The 21,274-nt window shown below is 46.9% G+C and overlaps 1 protein-coding gene across 3 annotated transcripts in view; it reads right to left on the minus strand.

Moving 5' to 3' along the window:
• The window catches only part of CMTR1 (cap methyltransferase 1), a 57,014-nt gene extending 44,259 nt beyond the window's left edge, over positions 1 to 12,755 (minus strand). The window contains exons 1-10 of one of the 3 annotated variants that reach the window (XM_040430787.1): positions 12,639 to 12,755; positions 10,098 to 10,183; positions 9,434 to 9,571; positions 9,021 to 9,166; positions 8,364 to 8,522; positions 8,197 to 8,289; positions 5,956 to 6,027; positions 3,564 to 3,658; positions 3,005 to 3,077; positions 130 to 328 (exon numbers count right to left, since the gene is read on the minus strand). In XM_040430787.1, the coding sequence (XP_040286721.1) occupies positions 130 to 328; positions 3,005 to 3,077; positions 3,564 to 3,658; positions 5,956 to 6,027; positions 8,197 to 8,289; positions 8,364 to 8,522; positions 9,021 to 9,166; positions 9,434 to 9,566 (970 nt within the window). In that variant the 5' untranslated portion in view covers positions 9,567 to 9,571; positions 10,098 to 10,183; positions 12,639 to 12,755. Of the gene's footprint in view, positions 1 to 129; positions 329 to 3,004; positions 3,078 to 3,563; positions 3,659 to 5,955; positions 6,028 to 8,196; positions 8,290 to 8,363; positions 8,523 to 9,020; positions 9,167 to 9,433; positions 9,572 to 10,097; positions 10,184 to 12,531 lie in introns of all 3 variants that reach the window. The other 2 variants (XM_040430788.1, XM_040430789.1) reach the window with 2 other exon arrangements.
• Between the last annotated feature and the right edge of the window lie 8,519 nt (positions 12,756 to 21,274).

Raw genomic sequence — 21,274 nt, forward strand, 5'->3', positions numbered from 1 at the left:
AAATAAAAATAACGTATTCAGCTTCTATATTTCTACATTTAGTAACAAAAGGCACTTGGAGTGATTTCAGCCTGGAGCAGCGTCCTACACAAGACGGGAAGACCCCTTTAAGAGAAGCACAAGATTTACCATAATACGGTTCGAAGAGTTCGCTGGACGCGGAATAGAAGTCTTCAAGTTTGAAGTCGTTGGGTCCCTTCAGGGTCATCCCAAACCCTTTGGAGTGCCACTTCTTCCTCCATAAGATATACTCTGAAAACCCCCCAGGCCCAGCACAAACATCCGCAAAGTAAAGCAGCTCCGAGTCTCGGTCTTTCAGCAGTGGTTTCTGAAGAACAAGAAGAAGAAGCTGGTGATCACAAAGGACGAAAATATTAGAGAAAATGTAATTCAGGGCAAAAGTACTCTGACCGCCACGTCTGACATCTCAGAATACATTACTTACATACATCTTGTATTATACTCCAGAGCTGCACTCACTATTCTGCTGGTGCAGTCACTGTCTACATACATTACTTATCCTGTACTGATCCTGAGTTACATCCTGTATTATTCTCCAGAGCTGCACTCACTATTCTGCTGGTGCAGTCACTGTGTACATACATTACTTATCCTGTACTGATCCTGAGTTACATCCTGTATTATCCTCCAGAGCTGCACTCACTATTCTGCTGGTGGAGTCACTGTCTACATACATTACTGATCCTGTGCTGATCCTGAGTTACATCCTGTATTATCCTCCAGAGCTGCACTCACTATTCTGCTGGTGCAGTCACTGTGTACATACATTACTTATCCTGTACTGATCCTGAGTTACATCCTGTATTATCCTCCAGAGCTGCACTCACTATTCTGCTGGTGGAGTCACTGTCTACATACATTACTGACCCTGTGCTGATCCTGAGTTACATCCTGTATTATCCTCCAGAGCTGCACTCACTATTCTGCTGGTGCAGTCACTGTGTACATACATTACTTATCCTGTACTGATCCTGAGTTACATCCTGTATTATACTCCAGAGCTGCACTCACTGTTCTGCTGGTGGAGTCACTGTGTACATACATTACTTATCCTGTACTGACCCTGAGTTACATCCTGTATTATACTCCAGAGCTGCACTCACTATTCTGCTGGTGCAGTCACTGTGTACATACATTACTTATCCTGTACTGATCCTGAGTTACATCCTGTATTATACTTCAGAGCTGCACTCACTATTCTGCTGGTGCAGTCACTGTGTACATACATTACTTATCCTGTACTGATCCTGAGTTACATCCTGTATTATACTCCAGAGCTGCACTCAGTATTCTGCTGGTGCAGTCACTGTGTACATACATTACTTATCCTGTACTGATCCTGAGTTACATCCTGTATTATACTCCAGAGCTGCACTCACTATTCTGCTGGTGCAGTCACTGTGTACATACATTACTTATCCTGTACTGATCCTGAGTTACATCCTGTATTATACTTCAGAGCTGCACTCACTATTCTGCTGGTGCAGTCACTGTGTACATACATTACTTATCCTGTACTGATCCTGAGTTACATCCTGTATTATACTCCAGAGCTGCACTCACTGTTCTGCTGGTGGAGTCACTGTGTACATACATTACTTATCCTGTACTGACCCTGAGTTACATCCTGTATTATCCTCCAGAGCTGCACTCACTATTCTGCTGGTGCAGTCACTGTGTACATACATTACTTATCCTGTACTGATCCTGAATTACATCCTGTATTATACTCCAGAGCTGCACTCACTATTCTGCTGGTGCAGTCACTGTGTACATACATTACTTATCCTGTACTGATCCTGAGTTACATCCTGTATTATACCCCAGAGCTGCACTCACTATTCTGCTGGTGCAGTCACTGTGTACATACATTACTTATCCTGTACTGATCCTGAGTTACATCCTGTATTATACTCCAGAGCTGCACTCACTATTCTGCTGGTGCAGTCACTGTGTACATACATTACTTATCCTGTACTGATCCTGAGTTACATCCTGTATTATACTTCAGAGCTGCACTCACTATTCTGCTGGTGCAGTCACTGTGTACATACATTACTTATCCTGTACTGATCCTGAGTTACATCCTGTATTATACTCCAGAGCTGCACTCAGTATTCTGCTGGTGCAGTCACTGTGTACATACATTACTTATCCTGTACTGATCCTGAGTTACATCCTGTATTATACTCCAGAGCTGCACTCACTATTCTGCTGGTGCAGTCACTGTGTACATACATTACTTATCCTGTACTGATCCTGAGTTACATCCTGTATTATACTTCAGAGCTGCACTCACTATTCTGCTGGTGCAGTCACTGTGTACATACATTACTTATCCTGTACTGATCCTGAGTTACATCCTGTATTATACTCCAGAGCTGCACTCACTGTTCTGCTGGTGGAGTCACTGTGTACATACATTACTTATCCTGTACTGACCCTGAGTTACATCCTGTATTATCCTCCAGAGCTGCACTCACTATTCTGCTGGTGCAGTCACTGTGTACATACATTACTTATCCTGTACTGATCCTGAATTACATCCTGTATTATACTCCAGAGCTGCACTCACTATTCTGCTGGTGCAGTCACTGTGTACATACATTACTTATCCTGTACTGATCCTGAGTTACATCCTGTATTATACCCCAGAGCTGCACTCACTATTCTGCTGGTGCAGTCACTGTGTACATACATTACTTATCCTGTACTGATCCTGAGTTACATCCTGTATTATACTCCAGAGCTGCACTCACTGTTCTGCTGGTGGAGTCACTGTGTACATACATTACTTATCCTGTACTGACCCTGAGTTACATCCTGTATTATCCTCCAGAGCTGCACTCACTATTCTGCTGGTGCAGTCACTGTGTACATACATTACTTATCCTGTACTGACCCTGAGTTACATCCTGTATTATCCTCCAGAGCTGCACTCACAGAATCACCCTGGATTTAAACACTGAAATGAATTCCTCACCCCCTGAGGGTCCTTGGGGTTGGTAAACATGTAATCAAAGACGTGGTCGATATTCGCCATCTTCATAGCCGCCCTGGAGAAGAGATCACAATAAGCCTGAATACCAGGACATGCAGTCACTGCGAGCGCTGTCGACCTGTCAATTAAAGGGACGCTCCACTAACCGTATATTGTTATTAAAGGCAGTTAACAGAACAGTAAGGGATGGAGACAGCCGCGGGGTAAGTCCTGTGCCGTCTCCAGATCCTTCCTGCCCTTGGTTCAGTGGCGCTAAAGACCTGAGTAACAAGAGGTTGTCAGACATTAAGATAAGATATTCAGCTGTCCATGCCGTTCCCTGCTGGCTTTAACCCCTAAATGACGCAGCTTATTTGGGACTTCAGTATTTTCTACGTGTTTTCGTATGGACGTGGCGATACCAGGACTTTCTGAGTATTACGCCTCTGGCATGGCCACGGAGGTCTCCACACATGACAGGCCTGGGGGCCTTTATTAGCTCCCACCTCCCAACAGCAGCAGCAACCTAGCAGCATCGCGGGGCACGGGTGAGAATGCCGACCTGTTTAGGAAGAAGACCCCACGGATCATCTCGTACGGATTAGAGCGCGTCCGGGCTCTTCTCATCTCCTCCCCCTCCAGCTGGTCAAATGCGCTCTGCAGGAAAAGTCCAGAAAATTCTCCTGTCAGACAATGTAGAAGGATTACACGCCTCTGTTCAGGATAGACGTATACACTGCTGGGAGACTCGGTCCGCTGAGAGTAGTCCTATCTAACAAAGCGCCTAGTCACTCTGACAGAGTCTGCCTCATCATTTTCATGGAGGGCGACCACCTCGTGTATTGTGTGGGCTGGTTGGACCCCACTCTAATTCATGCTATTATAGTGCTTCAGTGGAAAACCTCTTTAAAGGGATAGTCTGACAACTCCCATCAGTAACAACCTTAAAGGGTTATTCCAGCTTTAGACAAATTTGGAGTCAAATCCACTCACCTGCTCCCCACCAGTCCTCTGGTGCCAGGCCTGTACACAGCCAGACCGGATGGCTCTTGTCTGGTCTCAGTGGCGCACGTGACCCCATCTGGATGTGCTGGATCCAAGCAGTGGGGAGCAGGTGAGCGGATATCTTATGGTGTAGGTGCAGCTCAGTACTGGCTGAATGTAATAAACCTGGAATAATCCTTAAAAGGCTATGTCCACCTTCAGGGGCAGTATTTTATCTACCGCATTGTACTCATTTTAAGCTAAAAATCAATTATGCAATTGGTCTTTACTAAAAAAAATATTGAGCCCCTTTCTCTGTACAGCGTTCAGATTCTCTAGTAGCAGGCTCTGTATTTTTACTGTTTCCTGTGCTGACGGCTCCTTATCTCTGATCTTATAAACACTCATTATAGCTCAGTTCTTAGCTTAATGAGAAGAATGCAGCTTAAATCTTAAGTCTTCAGGACCTTTTAGTAATTTAGAGTTAAAGGTTATCAGATGATCGGCAGAAAGTGAAAGTACCAGTCACACTGCTAGACAAACGGTTAACCCTTTGTGACAGAAGGGCTCAATATTTTTCTAATAAAGACCAATTGAAAAAAATGATTTTTAGCCCAAAATGAGTAATATGAAATCATAAAAAAAATAAAAACTGCCCCCGAAGATGTACATAGCCATTAAGGTGCCCATACACCTTTAACACCTGCTGTTGAAGCACTCATTCGGCAGTCCGCTATCTATTCTGACATAACCCATACATGCTAAACACTGAACATGTATGTGTTTTCAACAAGGAGACCCCCTACCAGACCCCTACAAACTGACCCCCGTCCCGCCTACAGACTGACCCCCGTCCCGCCTACACACTGACCCCCCCCGTCCCGCCTACACACTGACCCCCCTCCCGCCTACACACTGACCCCCCCGTCCCGCCTACACACTGACCCCCCTCCCGCCTACACACTGACCCCCCCGTCCCGCCTACACACTGACCCCCCCGTCCCGCCTACACACTAACCCCCCCGTCCCGCCTACACACTAACCCCCCCCGTCCCGCCTACACACTAACCCCCCCCGTCCCGCCTACACACTGACCCCCCCGTCCCGCCTACACACTGACCCCCCGTCCCGCCTACACACTGACCCCCCCGTCCCGCCTACACACTGACCCCCCCGACCCGCCTACACACTGACCCCCCCGTCCCGCCTACACACTGACCCCCCCGTCCCGCCTACACACTGACCCCCCCGTCCCGCCTACACACTGACCCCCCCGTCTCGCCTACACACTGACCCCCCCGTCTCGCCTACACACTGACCCCCCCGTCCCGCCTACACACTGACCCCCCCGTCCCGCCTACACACTGACCCCCCCGTCCCGCCTACACACTGACCCCCCCGTCCCGCCTACACACTGACCCCCCCCGTCCCGCCTACACACTGACCCCCCCGTCCCGCCTACACACTGACCCCCTGTCCCGCCTACACACTGACCCCCCCCTCCAGCCTACACACTGACCCCCCCCGTCCCGCCTACAGACTGACCCCCCGTCCCACCTACAGACTGACCCCCCCCCGTCCCACCTACAGACTGACCCCCCCCCGTCCCACCTACAGACTGACCCCCCCGTCCCACCTACAGACTGACCCCCCCGTCCCACCTACAGACTGACCCCCCCGTCCCACCTACAGACTGACCCCCCCGTCCCACCTACACACTGACCCCCGACCCACCTACACACTGACCCCCGACCCACCTACACACTGACCCCCGACCCACCTACAGAGCCCAATTCTTCTCTTCCCCCCAAAACCAACTGTTGGGATCAGGAGCTCCCCATGCCCATTAGATTGCCGGCCAGTCTCATCTGAAAACAGCGGGTTCGGCTGACACCAGTCTAATGTGAATGGGGACCTTTAGAAAACTTGTGACAATTCTGATATAGCTTAGAGGGGGGGAGGATTCAGACCTTGCACTCCAGGAGGCTTCGGAGAAGGGGCTCTTGGCAGAACTCTGTCTCATCGTCAATGATCATCTTCCGCTGAAACACAAGATGGCAGCAGAGCATGAGAAGACAACGTGGTGCGGCACGCATTACTGACGAGGATCTGTAACTTCACAAACCCTCTCTGTAAAGGTAGGGGACGTGTGCGCAGTGTCCGTAATGATGGAAGGATCTGTGGATGTTATTATCACTGCACATTCCGCAGAAGGTGCTGCTAATGTTCCCGTGGGCTCTGTTCACACCATGACCGATACAGCGTATACTGTATAGGGCCGAAATGTTACCTCGAATTAATCAATTAACTCAACACAAAAAAAATCCTCAATGTACATTTTTTGCATCGATGATTCGTTTGTGCCATGTGACCATGGAGTGTGAGTGAAGAGCTTGCTATTACTCACAGTCCGTGGTCACCCGCCGGCCCGCACAGCGTACACACATCGTCAGGACACAGCGCACGTAGAGCGCGCACTATGACCTGATGTGTGTGATGTCAGCAGGTCCCAGAGCAGCGCCTGAAAAAGAGGATGGAAGATCTCTGGAGTGTTGGCAGTGACCCTACAGGAAAGGGGTTTCAGTTTCCTGGTGCTGCGGCTGGGTACTGTTGGCTAGGAGGGGGGAGTGGGGGAACTGATGGCAGTGGGTGCAGCTGGTGGCACTGGGGGGAGTTCATCGCACTGGGGAAGCTGGTGGCACTGGAGGGGGAACTGATGGCACTGGAGGGGGAACTGATGGCATTGGAGGGGGAACTGATGGCACTGGAGGGGGAACTGATGGCACTGAGGGAAGAACTGATGGCACTGGAGGGGGAACTGATGGCACTGGAGGGGGAACTGATGGCACTGGAGGGGGAACTGATGGCACTGGAGGGGGAACTGATGGCACTGGAGGGGGAACTGATGGCACTGGAGGGGGAACTGATGGCACTGGAGGGGGAACTGATGGCACTGGAGGGGGAACTGATGGCACTGGAGGGGGAACTGATGGCACTGGAGGGGGAACTGATGGCACTGGAGGGGGAACTGATGGCACTGGAGGGGGAACTGATGGCACTGGAGGGGGAACTGATGGCACTGGAGGGGGAACTGATGGCACTGGAGGGGGAACTGATGGCACTGGAGGGGGAACTGATGGCACTGGAGGGGGAACTGATGGCACTGGAGGGGGAACTGATGGCACTGGAGGGGGAACTGATGGCACTGGAGGGGGAACTGATGGCACTGGAGGGGGAACTGATGGCACTGGAGGGGGAACTGATGGCACTGGAGGGGGAACTGATGGCACTGGAGGGGGAACTGATGGCACTGGAGGGGGAACTGATGGCACTGGAGGGGGAACTGATGGCACTGGAGGGGGAACTGATGGCACTGGAGGGGGAACTGATGGCATTGGAGGGGGAACTGATGGCACTGGAGGGGGAACTGATGGCACTGGAGGGGGAACTGATGGCATTGGAGGGGGAACTGATGGCAGGGGAGCTGATGAGTTTTTATAGAGTTCTTTTAATTAGCTTTTTCTTATTAGAGTACTCGATTAATTGTTGGATTAAATCGGTAGAATACTTGATTAATAAAATAATCGATAGCTGCATCCCTAATACTTTATTAATCGTATCCCGACGGGTCTTGTATCAGGCTTCGTCAGGCCTCAGCTTTTAATGTCAGCAGGAATATCGTTGAAGACTACATTATCCTAACAGCTGTATGCAATGTTGTGTCATCCGCAATGACGTCACAGGACCAGGGCGGCAACTCGGTCAACTGGGCGTGGAAATAAGTGAATACGGTGCCCGCTATTATTCTAACATGCCCTATACCCATATAACGTGGCAGACAGTTTCCCTTGGTGAGGGGTTGTTACCTGCGACCTCCAATGGTCACTGAACCTCTTGCACGTCTATAGGGGCGTCACCTGTACTTAGACTGGAGATGCAGAAATATCCGAGCTCCATCTAGGAAGGGCACGGTGCCCCACTTTATAGCAGTCGGTGGGACCCTGACTTATGACAATTTGGACATGTCACCCAGAGCTGCTCTCACTATTCTGCTGATATAAGGCTCCGCACTCCTCCTGCTGGTTCAGTGTCTGCTGCAATAATGAGGCGCTGTAAACTACACCTCCCAGAATGCCATCCTATTCAGTCCCACTACGGCAGGTGATAATCGCCGGCATACTCTCCTCACCATCATGCAATCAACAACTTACCTTGCCCACCGTCATCCAATCAGACAGCTCGTCGGCGTCGGGGATCTCTGTGGTGCATTCTGGGAACCAATCGACTTCTTCATACGCCGTGGCCTGGAACATCAGAGAGAAGGTTAGGGCCAGCCATCGCTCCGCGCCTGTGTCCGTCCTCCCCCCCCCCAGCTTACCTCAGGCAAGTCTCTCCAGTTTATATTCAGATCCCTCTCAAAGCCTTGCAGGATCAGACCAAGACCGCGGCGGCCCCTCTGATTCGAGGCTTCAACAATTTCTTTTCGCCCTTGTCCATACTTGCCCAGACCTTCTCCTTCACGGAAACCCATCTTTGCCTGAAAGAAGACAAACGAGTCAGCGCCACGAAGGCACCGCGGGATACGGACCAGAACCACGTGTTGTACAGGCGGCTGCAGCTCTGACGAGGCCTATATTATCTGATGCTTCAGGACATACCAGTTCTTTATGTTTATAATCCCATAGGAGGATTTTTAGGTTTAACATGATGTGTGGCTTTATACTAATAGTAGGATGCCTGGTCAGACGCTGGGGACCTCCATTAGACCCCGATTTCTGGGCACAGGAGGGTCCTCAGTCGTGCCCTGGAGATTGCCTGCCCCCATCTCACACTTTCCCAACGGATGCTGTTGATGGCAGCATTTAAAGGGTTAACCAGCGGGGCTGTGACTGTGTCTATTCCAGCCGTGATCAGAAGGGGGAGGTAAGTAGCCGTCAGTGCAGCCTGGAACATCAGATAGGAATCGCTCAACTCTCCTCCCCGAGAAACAGATTCTGTGGGAAATGAGCAATCGTTTGTGGAGATCAGCAGTTACCATGAGCTTCTGGGAGACGCTGTTAAACATGGCGTAGCGGGAAGACGTTCCCTCTGCCAGCGCATCTGGGCTGCCCTCTTTAATCCCAGACCCGAAAACTGGTCTCTTCTCATCGCCGTCGCTGTCGGAGCCACTTGTGGAAGACTCTGGAGGGAAGACGAAACAGGAAAGTGACGTCACAAAGGTGAGTGTGAATTACAACCAAGGATCCTTAATAATAACCTCATGTCTGGGTGACAACCACTGTGACCCCGAGTGCAGCTCCCACTGAGGTTGTCAATCAGCTTTCTCAATAACCGACATTTTCTATCAACTAATAAAAACATGACTTGTTTCAAGGGCAGTAGAGAATGCTGTAAGCTGGGATACAAGGGCTGGGCAGGGTGTCTCCTCTCTGCGTGCCCGCAGCTTACCTTGGGTGCCATGATTGCTGTACTGAGTGTCATCATCAGAGGTTGAGCTCAGGTTGAGCCCCAATTCTTCAAAGCGTTTCTTCTGCCGGATTTGGTTGCTGCTCTGGAGCTCCCGCTCTGCTCGTCTCTTCATTCTCACTAGGAGATGTGACAGGGAAAGATGTCGTTACAAAGCTGCACAGCGAGATCTACGATCGGCGAGATGTGACAGGGAAAGATGTCGTTACAAAGCTGCACAGCGAGATCTACGATCGGCGAGATGTGACAGGGAAAGATGTCGTTACAAAGCTGCACAGCGAGATCTACGATCGGCGAGATGTGACAGGGAAACATGTCGTTACAAAGCTGCACAGCGAGATCTACGATCGGCGAGATGTGACAGGAAAACATGTCGTTACAAAGCTGCACAGCGAGATCTACGATCGGCGAGATGTGACAGGGAAACATGTCGTTACAAAGCTGCAGAGCGAGATCTACGATCGGCGTCCGGGGGGTTGTTTAGGTAACTGTTCAGGTACAAGGGGATGTAATGGAGGTTGGGGCTGCTGCACTTGGTTTCAGTGGGTTGCAGATCCAGAAAACGAATCCTGATTTAGTCCATCAGAGCTGAGAGTTTGTTACAATGTATCAGTATAGGTAAGGCTGCAGATGGTATTATACTCACAGGAGGTATGGAGCGCGGCTCAGGAGATGAGGAAATCCACGGTGACTCTCCGTCAGGTCATCACGAGGCGGTCCGGGAGCAACGCTCTGCAGGACAGGAGGAAGGAGTTAATGTCTCCATAGAATATATACAGCGGCCAGAAGTCCGGCGCCATCCACTGGTATCACTGAGAAATACTACTGACAGTGCGACTCCTCATACTGCAGGGGATACGCCGTATACAGAGAGGTATGTACATTATACGGGGGGATACGCCGTATACAGAGAGGTACGTACATTATACGGGGGGGATACGCCGTATACAGAGAGGTATGTACATTATACGGGGGGATACACCGTATACAGAGAGGTATGTACATTATACGGGGGGATACGCCGTATACAGAGAGGTACGTACATTATACGGGGGGGATACGCCGTATACAGAGAGGTATGTACATTATACGGGGGGATACGCCGTATACAGAGAGGTATGTACATTATACGGGGGTATACGCCGTATACAGAGAGGTATGTACATTATACGGGGGGATACGCCGTATACAGAGAGGTATGTACATTATACGGGGGGATACGCTGTATACAGAGAGGTATGTACATTATACGGGGGGATACGCTGTATACAGAGAGGTATGTATAATATACGGGGGGATACGCCGTATACAGAGAGGTATGTACATTATACGGGGGGATACGCGGTATACAGAGAGGTATGTACATTATACGGGGGGATACGCCGTATACAGAGAGGTATGTACATTATACGGGGGGATACGCCGTATACAGAGAGGTACGTACATTATACGGGGGGATACGCCGTATACAGAGAGGTACGTACATTATACGGGGGGGTACGCCGTATACAGAGAGGTATGTACATTATACGGGGGGATACGCCGTATACAGAGAGGTATGTACATTATACGGGGGGATACGCCGTATACAGAGAGGTATGTACATTATACGGGGGGATACGCCGTATACAGAGAGGTATGTACATTATACGGGGGTATACGCTGTATACAGAGAGGTATGTACATTATACGGGGGGATATGCCGTATACAGAGAGGTATGTACATTATACGGGGGGGGGGGGGGTACGCCGTATACAGAGAGGTATGTACATTATACAGGGGTATACGCCGTATACAGAGAGGTATGTACATTATACAGGGGGATACGTGGTATACAGAGAGGTATGTACATTATACAGGGGTATACGCCGTATACAGAGAGGTATGTACATTATACGGGGGGATACGCTGTATACAGAGAGGTATGTACAGTATACGGGGGGGGTACGCCGTATACAGAGAGGTATGTACATTATACGGGGGTATACGCCGTATACAGAGAGGTATGTACATTATACAGGGGGATACGTGGTATACAGAGAGGTATGTACATTATACAGGGGTATACGCCGTATACAGAGAGGTATGTACATTATACAGGGGTATACGCCGTATACAGAGAGGTATGTACATTATACGGGGGGATACGCTGTATACAGAGAGGTATGTACATTATACGGGGGGATACGCTGTATACAGAGAGGTATGTACAATATACGGGGGTATACGCCGTATACAGAGAGGTATGTACATTATACGGGGGGATACACCGTATACAGAGAGGTACGTACGTACATTATACGGGGGGGTACGCCGTATACAGAGAGGTACGTACATTATACGGGGGGATACGCCGTATACAGAGAGGTATGTACATTATACGGGGGGATACACCGTATACAGAGAGGTATGTACATTATACGGGGGGATACGCTGTATACAGAGAGGTATGTAAAATATACGGGGGTATACGCCGTATACAGAGAGGTACGTACATTATACGGGGGGATACGCCGTATACAGAGAGGTATGTACATTATACGGGGGGATACACCGTATACAGAGAGGTATGTACATTATACGGGGGGATACGCCGTATACAGAGAGGTATGTACATTATACGGGGGGTATACGCCGTATACAGAGAGGTATGTACAATATACGGGGGAATACGGCGTATACAGAGAGGTATGTACAATATACGGGGGGATACGCCGTATACAGAGAGGTATGTACAATATACGGGGGGATACGCCGTATACAGAGAGGTACGTACATTATACAGGGGTATACGCTGTATACAGAGAGGTATGTACATTATACGGGGGGATACGCCGTATACAGAGAGGTATGTACATTATACGGGGGGTATACGCCGTATACAGAGAGGTATGTACAGTATACGGCCGGTGCTGCCAACCTGCGGCTCTCCAGCTGCTGTAAAACTACAACTCCCACCATGCCCTGCTGTAGGCTGATAGCTGAAGACAGTCTGGGCATGCTGGGAGTTGTAGTTTTGCAACAGCTGGAGGGCCTCAGGTTGGCCACCCTGTTATACGGAGATGAAGGGATACATTACACATCATGCCATGTGCTGTAGACAGAGAGGAGACATTATAGAGGAGAGATGACGACACCACACACTGTATACAGAGAGGAGCCGCCATATACACAGGTCACACGCACAGGATGCACTGTCCGCTGCTGCGATCTCAGGTTTCGATTCTCTGGATGTTTACTCCCTCACAGCCGGGGTCCTTCCCGCCTCCCGGCGACGACCAATGACGTCACTCAGAACCAGCTCCGCCCCCGTCGCGATTAGGTGACGTCAGAAGGTGCCCAAACCGCGCCTGCACCAAATGCTGAGTATATTGTGGAAAAACTTCAATGTATGGTCCGCGGGACAGGAGCCCAACAGCCTGTGTATAGTATACATAGTGTACAGTATACAGAGAGCTGAGCGTGTGGAGCAGGTGAAGGACCCCACACGTCACCACTATTACCTCATATACTGTATACACCTCATATACTGTATACAGACAGTGCCGGTCACTATATACACCTCATATACTGTATACAGACAGCCCGGTCACTATACACCTCATATACTATATACAGACAGCCCCGGTCACTATATACACCTCATATACTGTATACAGACAGCCCCGGTCACTATATACACCTCATATACTGTATACAGACAGCCCGGTCACTATATACACCTCATATACTGTATACAGACAGCCCCGGTCACTATATACACCTCATATACTGTATACAGACAGCCCGGTCACTATATACACCTCATATACTGTATACAGACAGCCCCGGTCACTATATACACCTCATATACTATATACAGACAGCCCCGGTCACTATACACCTCATATACTGTATACAGACAGCCCGGTCACTATATACACCTCATATACTGTATACAGACAGCCCCGGTCACTATATACACCTCATATACTGTATACAGACAGCCCGGTCACTATATACACCTCATATACTGTATACAGACAGCCCGGTCACTATATACACCTCATATACTGTATACAGACAGCCCGGTCACTATATACACCTCATATACTATATCCAGACAGCCCGGTCACTATATACACCTCATATACTGTATACAGACAGCCCCGGTCACTATATACACCTCATATACTATATATAGACAGCCCGGTCACTATACACCTCATATACTGTATACAGACAGTGCCGGTCACTATATACACCTCATATACTGTATACAGACAGCCCGGTCACTATATACACCTCATATACTGTATACAGACAGCCCCGGTCACTATATACACCTCATATACTGTATACAGACAGCCCCGGTCACTATATACACCTCATATACTATATACAGACAGCCCCGGTCACTATATACACCTCATATACTGTATACAGACAGTGCCGGTCACTATATACACCTCATATACTATATACAGACAGCGCCGGTCACTATATACACCTCATATACTGTATACAGACAGCCCCGGTCACTATATACACCTCATATACTGTATACAGACAGCCCGGTCACTATATACACCTCATATACTGTATACAGACAGCCCCGGTCACTATATACACCTCATATACTGTATACAGACAGTGCCGGTCACTATATACACCTCATATACTATATACAGACAGTGCCGGTCACTATATACACCTCATATACTGTATACAGACAGCCCCGGTCACTATATACACCTCATATACTGTATACAGACAGCCCGGTCACTATATACACCTCATATACTGTATACAGACAGCCCGGTCACTATATACACCTCATATACTGTATACAGACAGCCCGGTCACTATATACACCTCATATACTGTATACAGACAGCCCGGTCACTATATACACCTCATATACTGTATACAGACAGCCCGGTCACTATATACACCTCATATACTGTATACAGACAGTGCCGGTCACTATATACACCTCATATACTGTATACAGACAGCCCCGGTCACTATATACACCTCATATACTGTATACAGACAGCCCGGTCACTATATACACCTCATATACTGTATACAGACAGCCCCGGTCACTATATACACCTCATATACTGTATACAGACAGTGCCGGTCACTATATACACCTCATATACTATATACAGACAGTGCCGGTCACTATATACACCTCATATACTGTATACAGACAGCCCCGGTCACTATATACACCTCATATACTGTATACAGACAGCCCGGTCACTATATACACCTCATATACTGTATACAGACAGCCCGGTCACTATATACACCTCATATACTATATACAGACAGCCCGGTCACTATATACACCTCATATACTGTATACAGACAGCCCCGGTCACTATATACACCTCATATACTATATACAGACAGCCCGGTCACTATATACACCTCATATACTGTATACAGACAGTGCCGGTCACTATATACACCTCATATACTATATACAGACAGCCCGGTCACTATATACACCTCATATACTGTATACAGACAGCCCGGTCACTATATACACCTCATATACTGTATACAGACAGCCCCGGTCACTATATACACCTCATATACTGTATACAGACAGCCCCGGTCACTATATACACCTCATATACTGTATACAGACAGCCCGGTCACTATATACACCTCATATACTGTATACAGACAGCCCCGGTCACTATATACACCTCATATACTGTATACAGACAGCCCGGTCACTATATACACCTCATATACTGTATACAGACAGCCCCGGTCACTATATACACCTCATATACTGTATACAGACAGCCCGGTCACTATATACACCTCATATACTGTATACAGACAGCCCCGGTCACTGTATACACCTCATATACTGTATACAGACAGCCCCGGTCACTATATACACCTCATATACTATATACAGACAGCCCCGGTCACTATATACACCTCATATACTGTATACAGACAGCCCCGGTCACTATATACATCTCATATACTGTATACAGACAGCCCCGGTCACTATATACACCTCATATACTATATACAGACAGCCCGGTCACTATATACACCTCATATACTGTATACAGAGAGCTGAGCGTGTGGAGCAGGTGAAGGACCCCACACGTCACCACTATTACCTCATATACTGTATACACCTCATATACTGTATACAGACAGCCCCGGTCACTATATACACCTCATATACTATATACAGACAGCCCGGTCACTATATACACCTCATATACTGTATACAGACAGCCCCGGTCACTATATACCTCATATACTGTATACAGACAGCCCGGTCACTATATACACCTCATATACTGTATACAGACAGCCCCGGTCACTATATACACCTCATATACTATATACAGACAGCCCGGTCACTATATACACCTCATATACTGTATACAGACAGCCCTGGTCACTATATACACCTCATATACTATATACAGACAGCCCGGTCACTATATACACCTCATATACTGTATACAGACAGCCCCGGTCACTATATACACCACATATACTATATACAGACAGCCCGGTCACTATATACACCTCATATACTGTATACAGACAGCCCCGGTCACTATATACACCTCATATACTGTATACAGACAGCCCCGGTCACTATATACACCTCATATACTGTATACAGACAGCCCCGGTCACTATATACACCACATATACTATATACAGACAGCCCGGTCACTATATACACCTCATATACTGTATACAGACAGCCCTGGTCACTATATACACCTCATATACTGTATACAGACAGCCCGGTCACTATATACACCTCATATACTGTATACAGACAGCCCGGTCACTATATACACCTCATATACTGTATACAGACAGCCCGGTCACTATATACACCTCATATACTGTATACAGACAGCCCTGGTCACTATATACACCTCATATACTGTATACAGACAGCCCCGGTCACTATATACACCTCATATACTGTATACAGACAGCCCGGTCACTATATACACCTTATATACTGTATACAGACAGCCCGGTCACTATATACACCTCATATACTGTATACAGACAGCCCGGTCACTATATACATCTCATATACTGTATACAGACAGCCTGGTCACTATATACACCTCATATACTGTATACAGACAGCCCGGTCACTATATACACCTCATATACTGTATACAGACAGCCCCGGTCATTATATACACCTCATATACTGTATACAGACAGCCGGGTCACTATATACACCTTATATACTGTATACAGACAGCCCGGTCACTATATACACCTCATATACTGTATACAGACAGCCCGGTCACTATATACATCTCATATACTGTATACAGACAGCCTGGTCACTATATACACCTCATATACTGTATACAGACAGCCCCGGTCACTATATACACCTCATATACTGTATACACCTCATATACTGTATACAGACAGCCCGGTCACTATATACACCTCATATACTGTATACACCTCATATACTGTATACAGACAGCCCGGTCACTATATACACCACATATACTGTATATAGACAGCCCCGGTCACTATATACACCTCATATACTGTATATAGACAGCCCGGTCACTATATACACCTCATATACTGTATACAGACAGCCCGGTCACTATATACACCTCATATACTGTATACAGACAGCCCCGGTCACTATATACATCTCATATACTATATACAGACAGCCCCGGTCACTATATACATCTCATATACTATATACAGACAGCCCCGGTCACTATATACACCTCATATACTGTATACAGACAGCCCCGGTCACTATATACACCTCATATACTATATACAGACAGCCCGGTCACTATATACCTCATATACTGTATACAGACAGCCCCGGTCACTATATACACCACATATACTGTATACAGACAGCCCGGTCACTATATACACCTCATATACTGTATACACCTCATATACTGTATACAGACAGCCCGGTCACTATATACACCACATATACTGTATATAGACAGCCCCGGTCACTATATACACCTCATATACTGTATATAGACAGCCCGGTCACTATATACACCTCATATACTGTATACAGACAGCCCGGTCACTATATACACCTCATATACTGTATACACCTCATATACTGTATACAGACAGCCCGGTCACTATATACACCACATATACTGTATATAGACAGCCCCGGTCACTATATACACCTCATATACTGTATATAGACAGCCCGGTCACTATATACACCTCATATACTGTATACACCTCATATACTGTATACAGACAGCCCGGTCACTATATACACCTCATATACTGTATACAGACAGCCCCGGTCACGATATACACCTCATATACTGTATACAGACAGCCCGGTCACTATATACACCTCATATACTGTATACAGACAGCCCCGGTCACTATATACACCTCATATACTGTATACAGACAGCCCCGGTCACTATATACACCTCATATACTGTATACAGATAGCCCGGTCACTATATACACCTCATATACTGTATACAGACAGCCCGGTCACTATATACACCTCATGTACTGTATACAGACAGCCCGGTCACTATATACACCTCATATACTATATACAGACAGCCCGGTCACTATACACCTCATATACTCTATACAGACAGCCCGGTCACTATATACACCTCATATACTGTATACAGACAGCCCCGGTCACTATATACACCTCATATACTATATACAGACAGCCCTGGTCACTATATACACCTCATATACTGTATACAGATAGCCCGGTCACTATATACACCTCATATACTGTATACAGACAGCCCCGGTCACTATATACACCTCATATACTGTATACAGACAGTACCGGTCACTATATACACCTCATATACTATATACAGACAGCCCGGTCACTATATACACCTCATATACTGTATACAGACAGCACCGGTCACTATATACACCTCATATACTGTATAAAGACAGCCTGGTCACTATATACACCTCATATACTGTATACAGACAGCCCGGTCACTATATACACCTCATATACTGTATACAGACAGCCCGGTCACTATATAACCCTCATATACTGTATACAGACAGCCCCGGTCACTATATACACCTCATATACTGTATACAGACAGCCCCGGTCACTATATACACCTCATATACTATATACAGACAGCCCGGTCACTATATACATCTCATATACTGTATACAGACAGCCCGGTCACTATACACCTCATATACTATATACAGACAGCCCCGGTCACTATATACACCTCATATACTGTATACAGACAGCCCCGGTCACTATATACACCTCATATACTGTATACAGACAGCCCGGTCTCTATATACACCTCATATACTGTATACAGACAGCCCCGGTCACTATATACACCTCATATACTGTATACAGAGAGCCCCGGTCACTATATACACCTCATATACTGTATACAGACAGCCCCGGTCACTATATACACCTCATATACTGTATACAGACAGCCCGGTCACTATATACACCTCATATACTGTATACAGACAGCCCCGGTCACTATATACACCTCATATACTGTATACAGACAGTGCCGGTCACTATATACACCTCATATACTATATACAGACAGTGCCGGTCACTATATACACCTCATATACTGTATACAGACAGCCCGGTCACTATATACACCTCATATACTGTATACAGACAGCCCCGGTCACTATATACACCTCATATACTGTATACAGACAGCCCCGGTCACTATATACACCTCATATACTGTATACAGACAGCCCCGGTCACTATATACATCTCATATACTGTATACAGACAGCCCGGTCACTATATACATCTCATATACTGTATACAGACAGCCCCGGTCACTATATACACCTCATATACTGTATACAGACAGCCCCGGTCACTATATACACCTCATATACTGTATACAGACAGCCCGGTCACTATATACACCTCATATACTGTATACAGACAGCCCCGGTCACTATATACACCTCATATACTGTATACAGACAGCCCGGTCACTATATACATCTCATATACTGTATACAGACAGCCCCGGTCACTATATACACCTCATATACTATATACAGACAGCCCGGTCACTATATACATCTCATATACTGTATACAGACAGCCCGGTCACTATATACACCTCATATACTGTATACAGACAGCCCGGTCACTATATACACATCATATACTGTATACAGACAGCCCGGTCACTATATACACCTCATATACTGTATACAGACAGCCCGGTCACTATATACACCTCATATACTGTATACAGACAGCCCGGTCACTATATACATCTCATATACTGTATACAGACAGCCCCGGTCACTATATACACCTCATATACTATATACAGACAGCCCGGTCACTATATACCTCATATACTGTATACAGAGCCCCGGTCACTATATACACCTCATATACTATATACAGACAGCCCGGTCACTATATACACCTCATATACTGTATACAGACAGCCCGGTCACTATATACACCTCATATACTGTATACAGACAGCCCGGTCACTATATACACCTCATATACTGTATACAGACAGCCCGGTCACTATATACACCTCATATACTGTATACAGACAGCCCGGTCACTATATACACCTCATATACTGTATACACCTCATATACTGTATACAGACAGCCCGGTCACTATATACACCACATATACTGTATACAGACAGCCCCGGTCACTATATACACCTCATATACTGTATACAGACAGCCCGGTCACTATATACACCTCATATACTGTATACACCTCATATACTGTATACAGACAGCCCGGTCACTATATACACCTCATATACTGTATACAGACAGCCCCGGTCACGATATACACCTCATATACTGTATACAGACAGCCCCGGTCACTATATACACCTCATATACTGTATACAGATAGCCCGGTCACTATATACACCTCATATACTGTATACAGACAGCCCGGTCACTATATACACCTCATGTACTGTATACAGACAGCCCGGTCACTATATACACCTCATATACTGTATACAGACAGCCCGGTCACTATATACACCTCATATACTGTATACAGACAGCCCGGTCACTATATACACCTCATATACTATATACAGACAGCCCGGTCACTATACACCTCATATACTGTATACAGACAGCCCGGTCACTATATACACCTCATATACTGTATACAGACAGCCCCGGTCACTATATACACCTCATATACTATATACAGACAGCCCTGGTCACTATATACACCTCATATACTGTATACAGATAGCCCGGTCACTATATACACCTCATATACTGTATACAGACAGCCCCGGTCACTATATACACCTCATATACTGTATACAGACAGTACCGGTCACTATATACACCTCATATACTGTATACAGACAGTCCGGTCACTATATACACCTCATATACTGTATACAGACAGCCCGGTCACTATATACACCTCATATACTGTATACAGACAGCACCGGTCACTATATACACCTCATATACTGTATAAAGACAGCCTGGTCACTATATACACCTCATATACTGTATACAGACAGCCCGGTCGCTATATACACCTCATATACTGTATACAGACAGCCCGGTCACTATATAACCCTCATATACTGTATACAGACAGCCCCGGTCACTATATACACCTCATATACTGTATACAGACAGCCCCGGTCACTATATACACCTCATATACTATATACAGACAGCCCCGGTCACTATATACACCTCATATACTGTATACAGACAGTCCGGTCACTATATACACCTCATATACTGTA

This window comes from Bufo bufo, chromosome 4 (genome assembly GCF_905171765.1).
Source record: "Bufo bufo chromosome 4, aBufBuf1.1, whole genome shotgun sequence".
NCBI classification, from domain to species: Eukaryota; Metazoa; Chordata; class Amphibia; order Anura; family Bufonidae; genus Bufo; species Bufo bufo.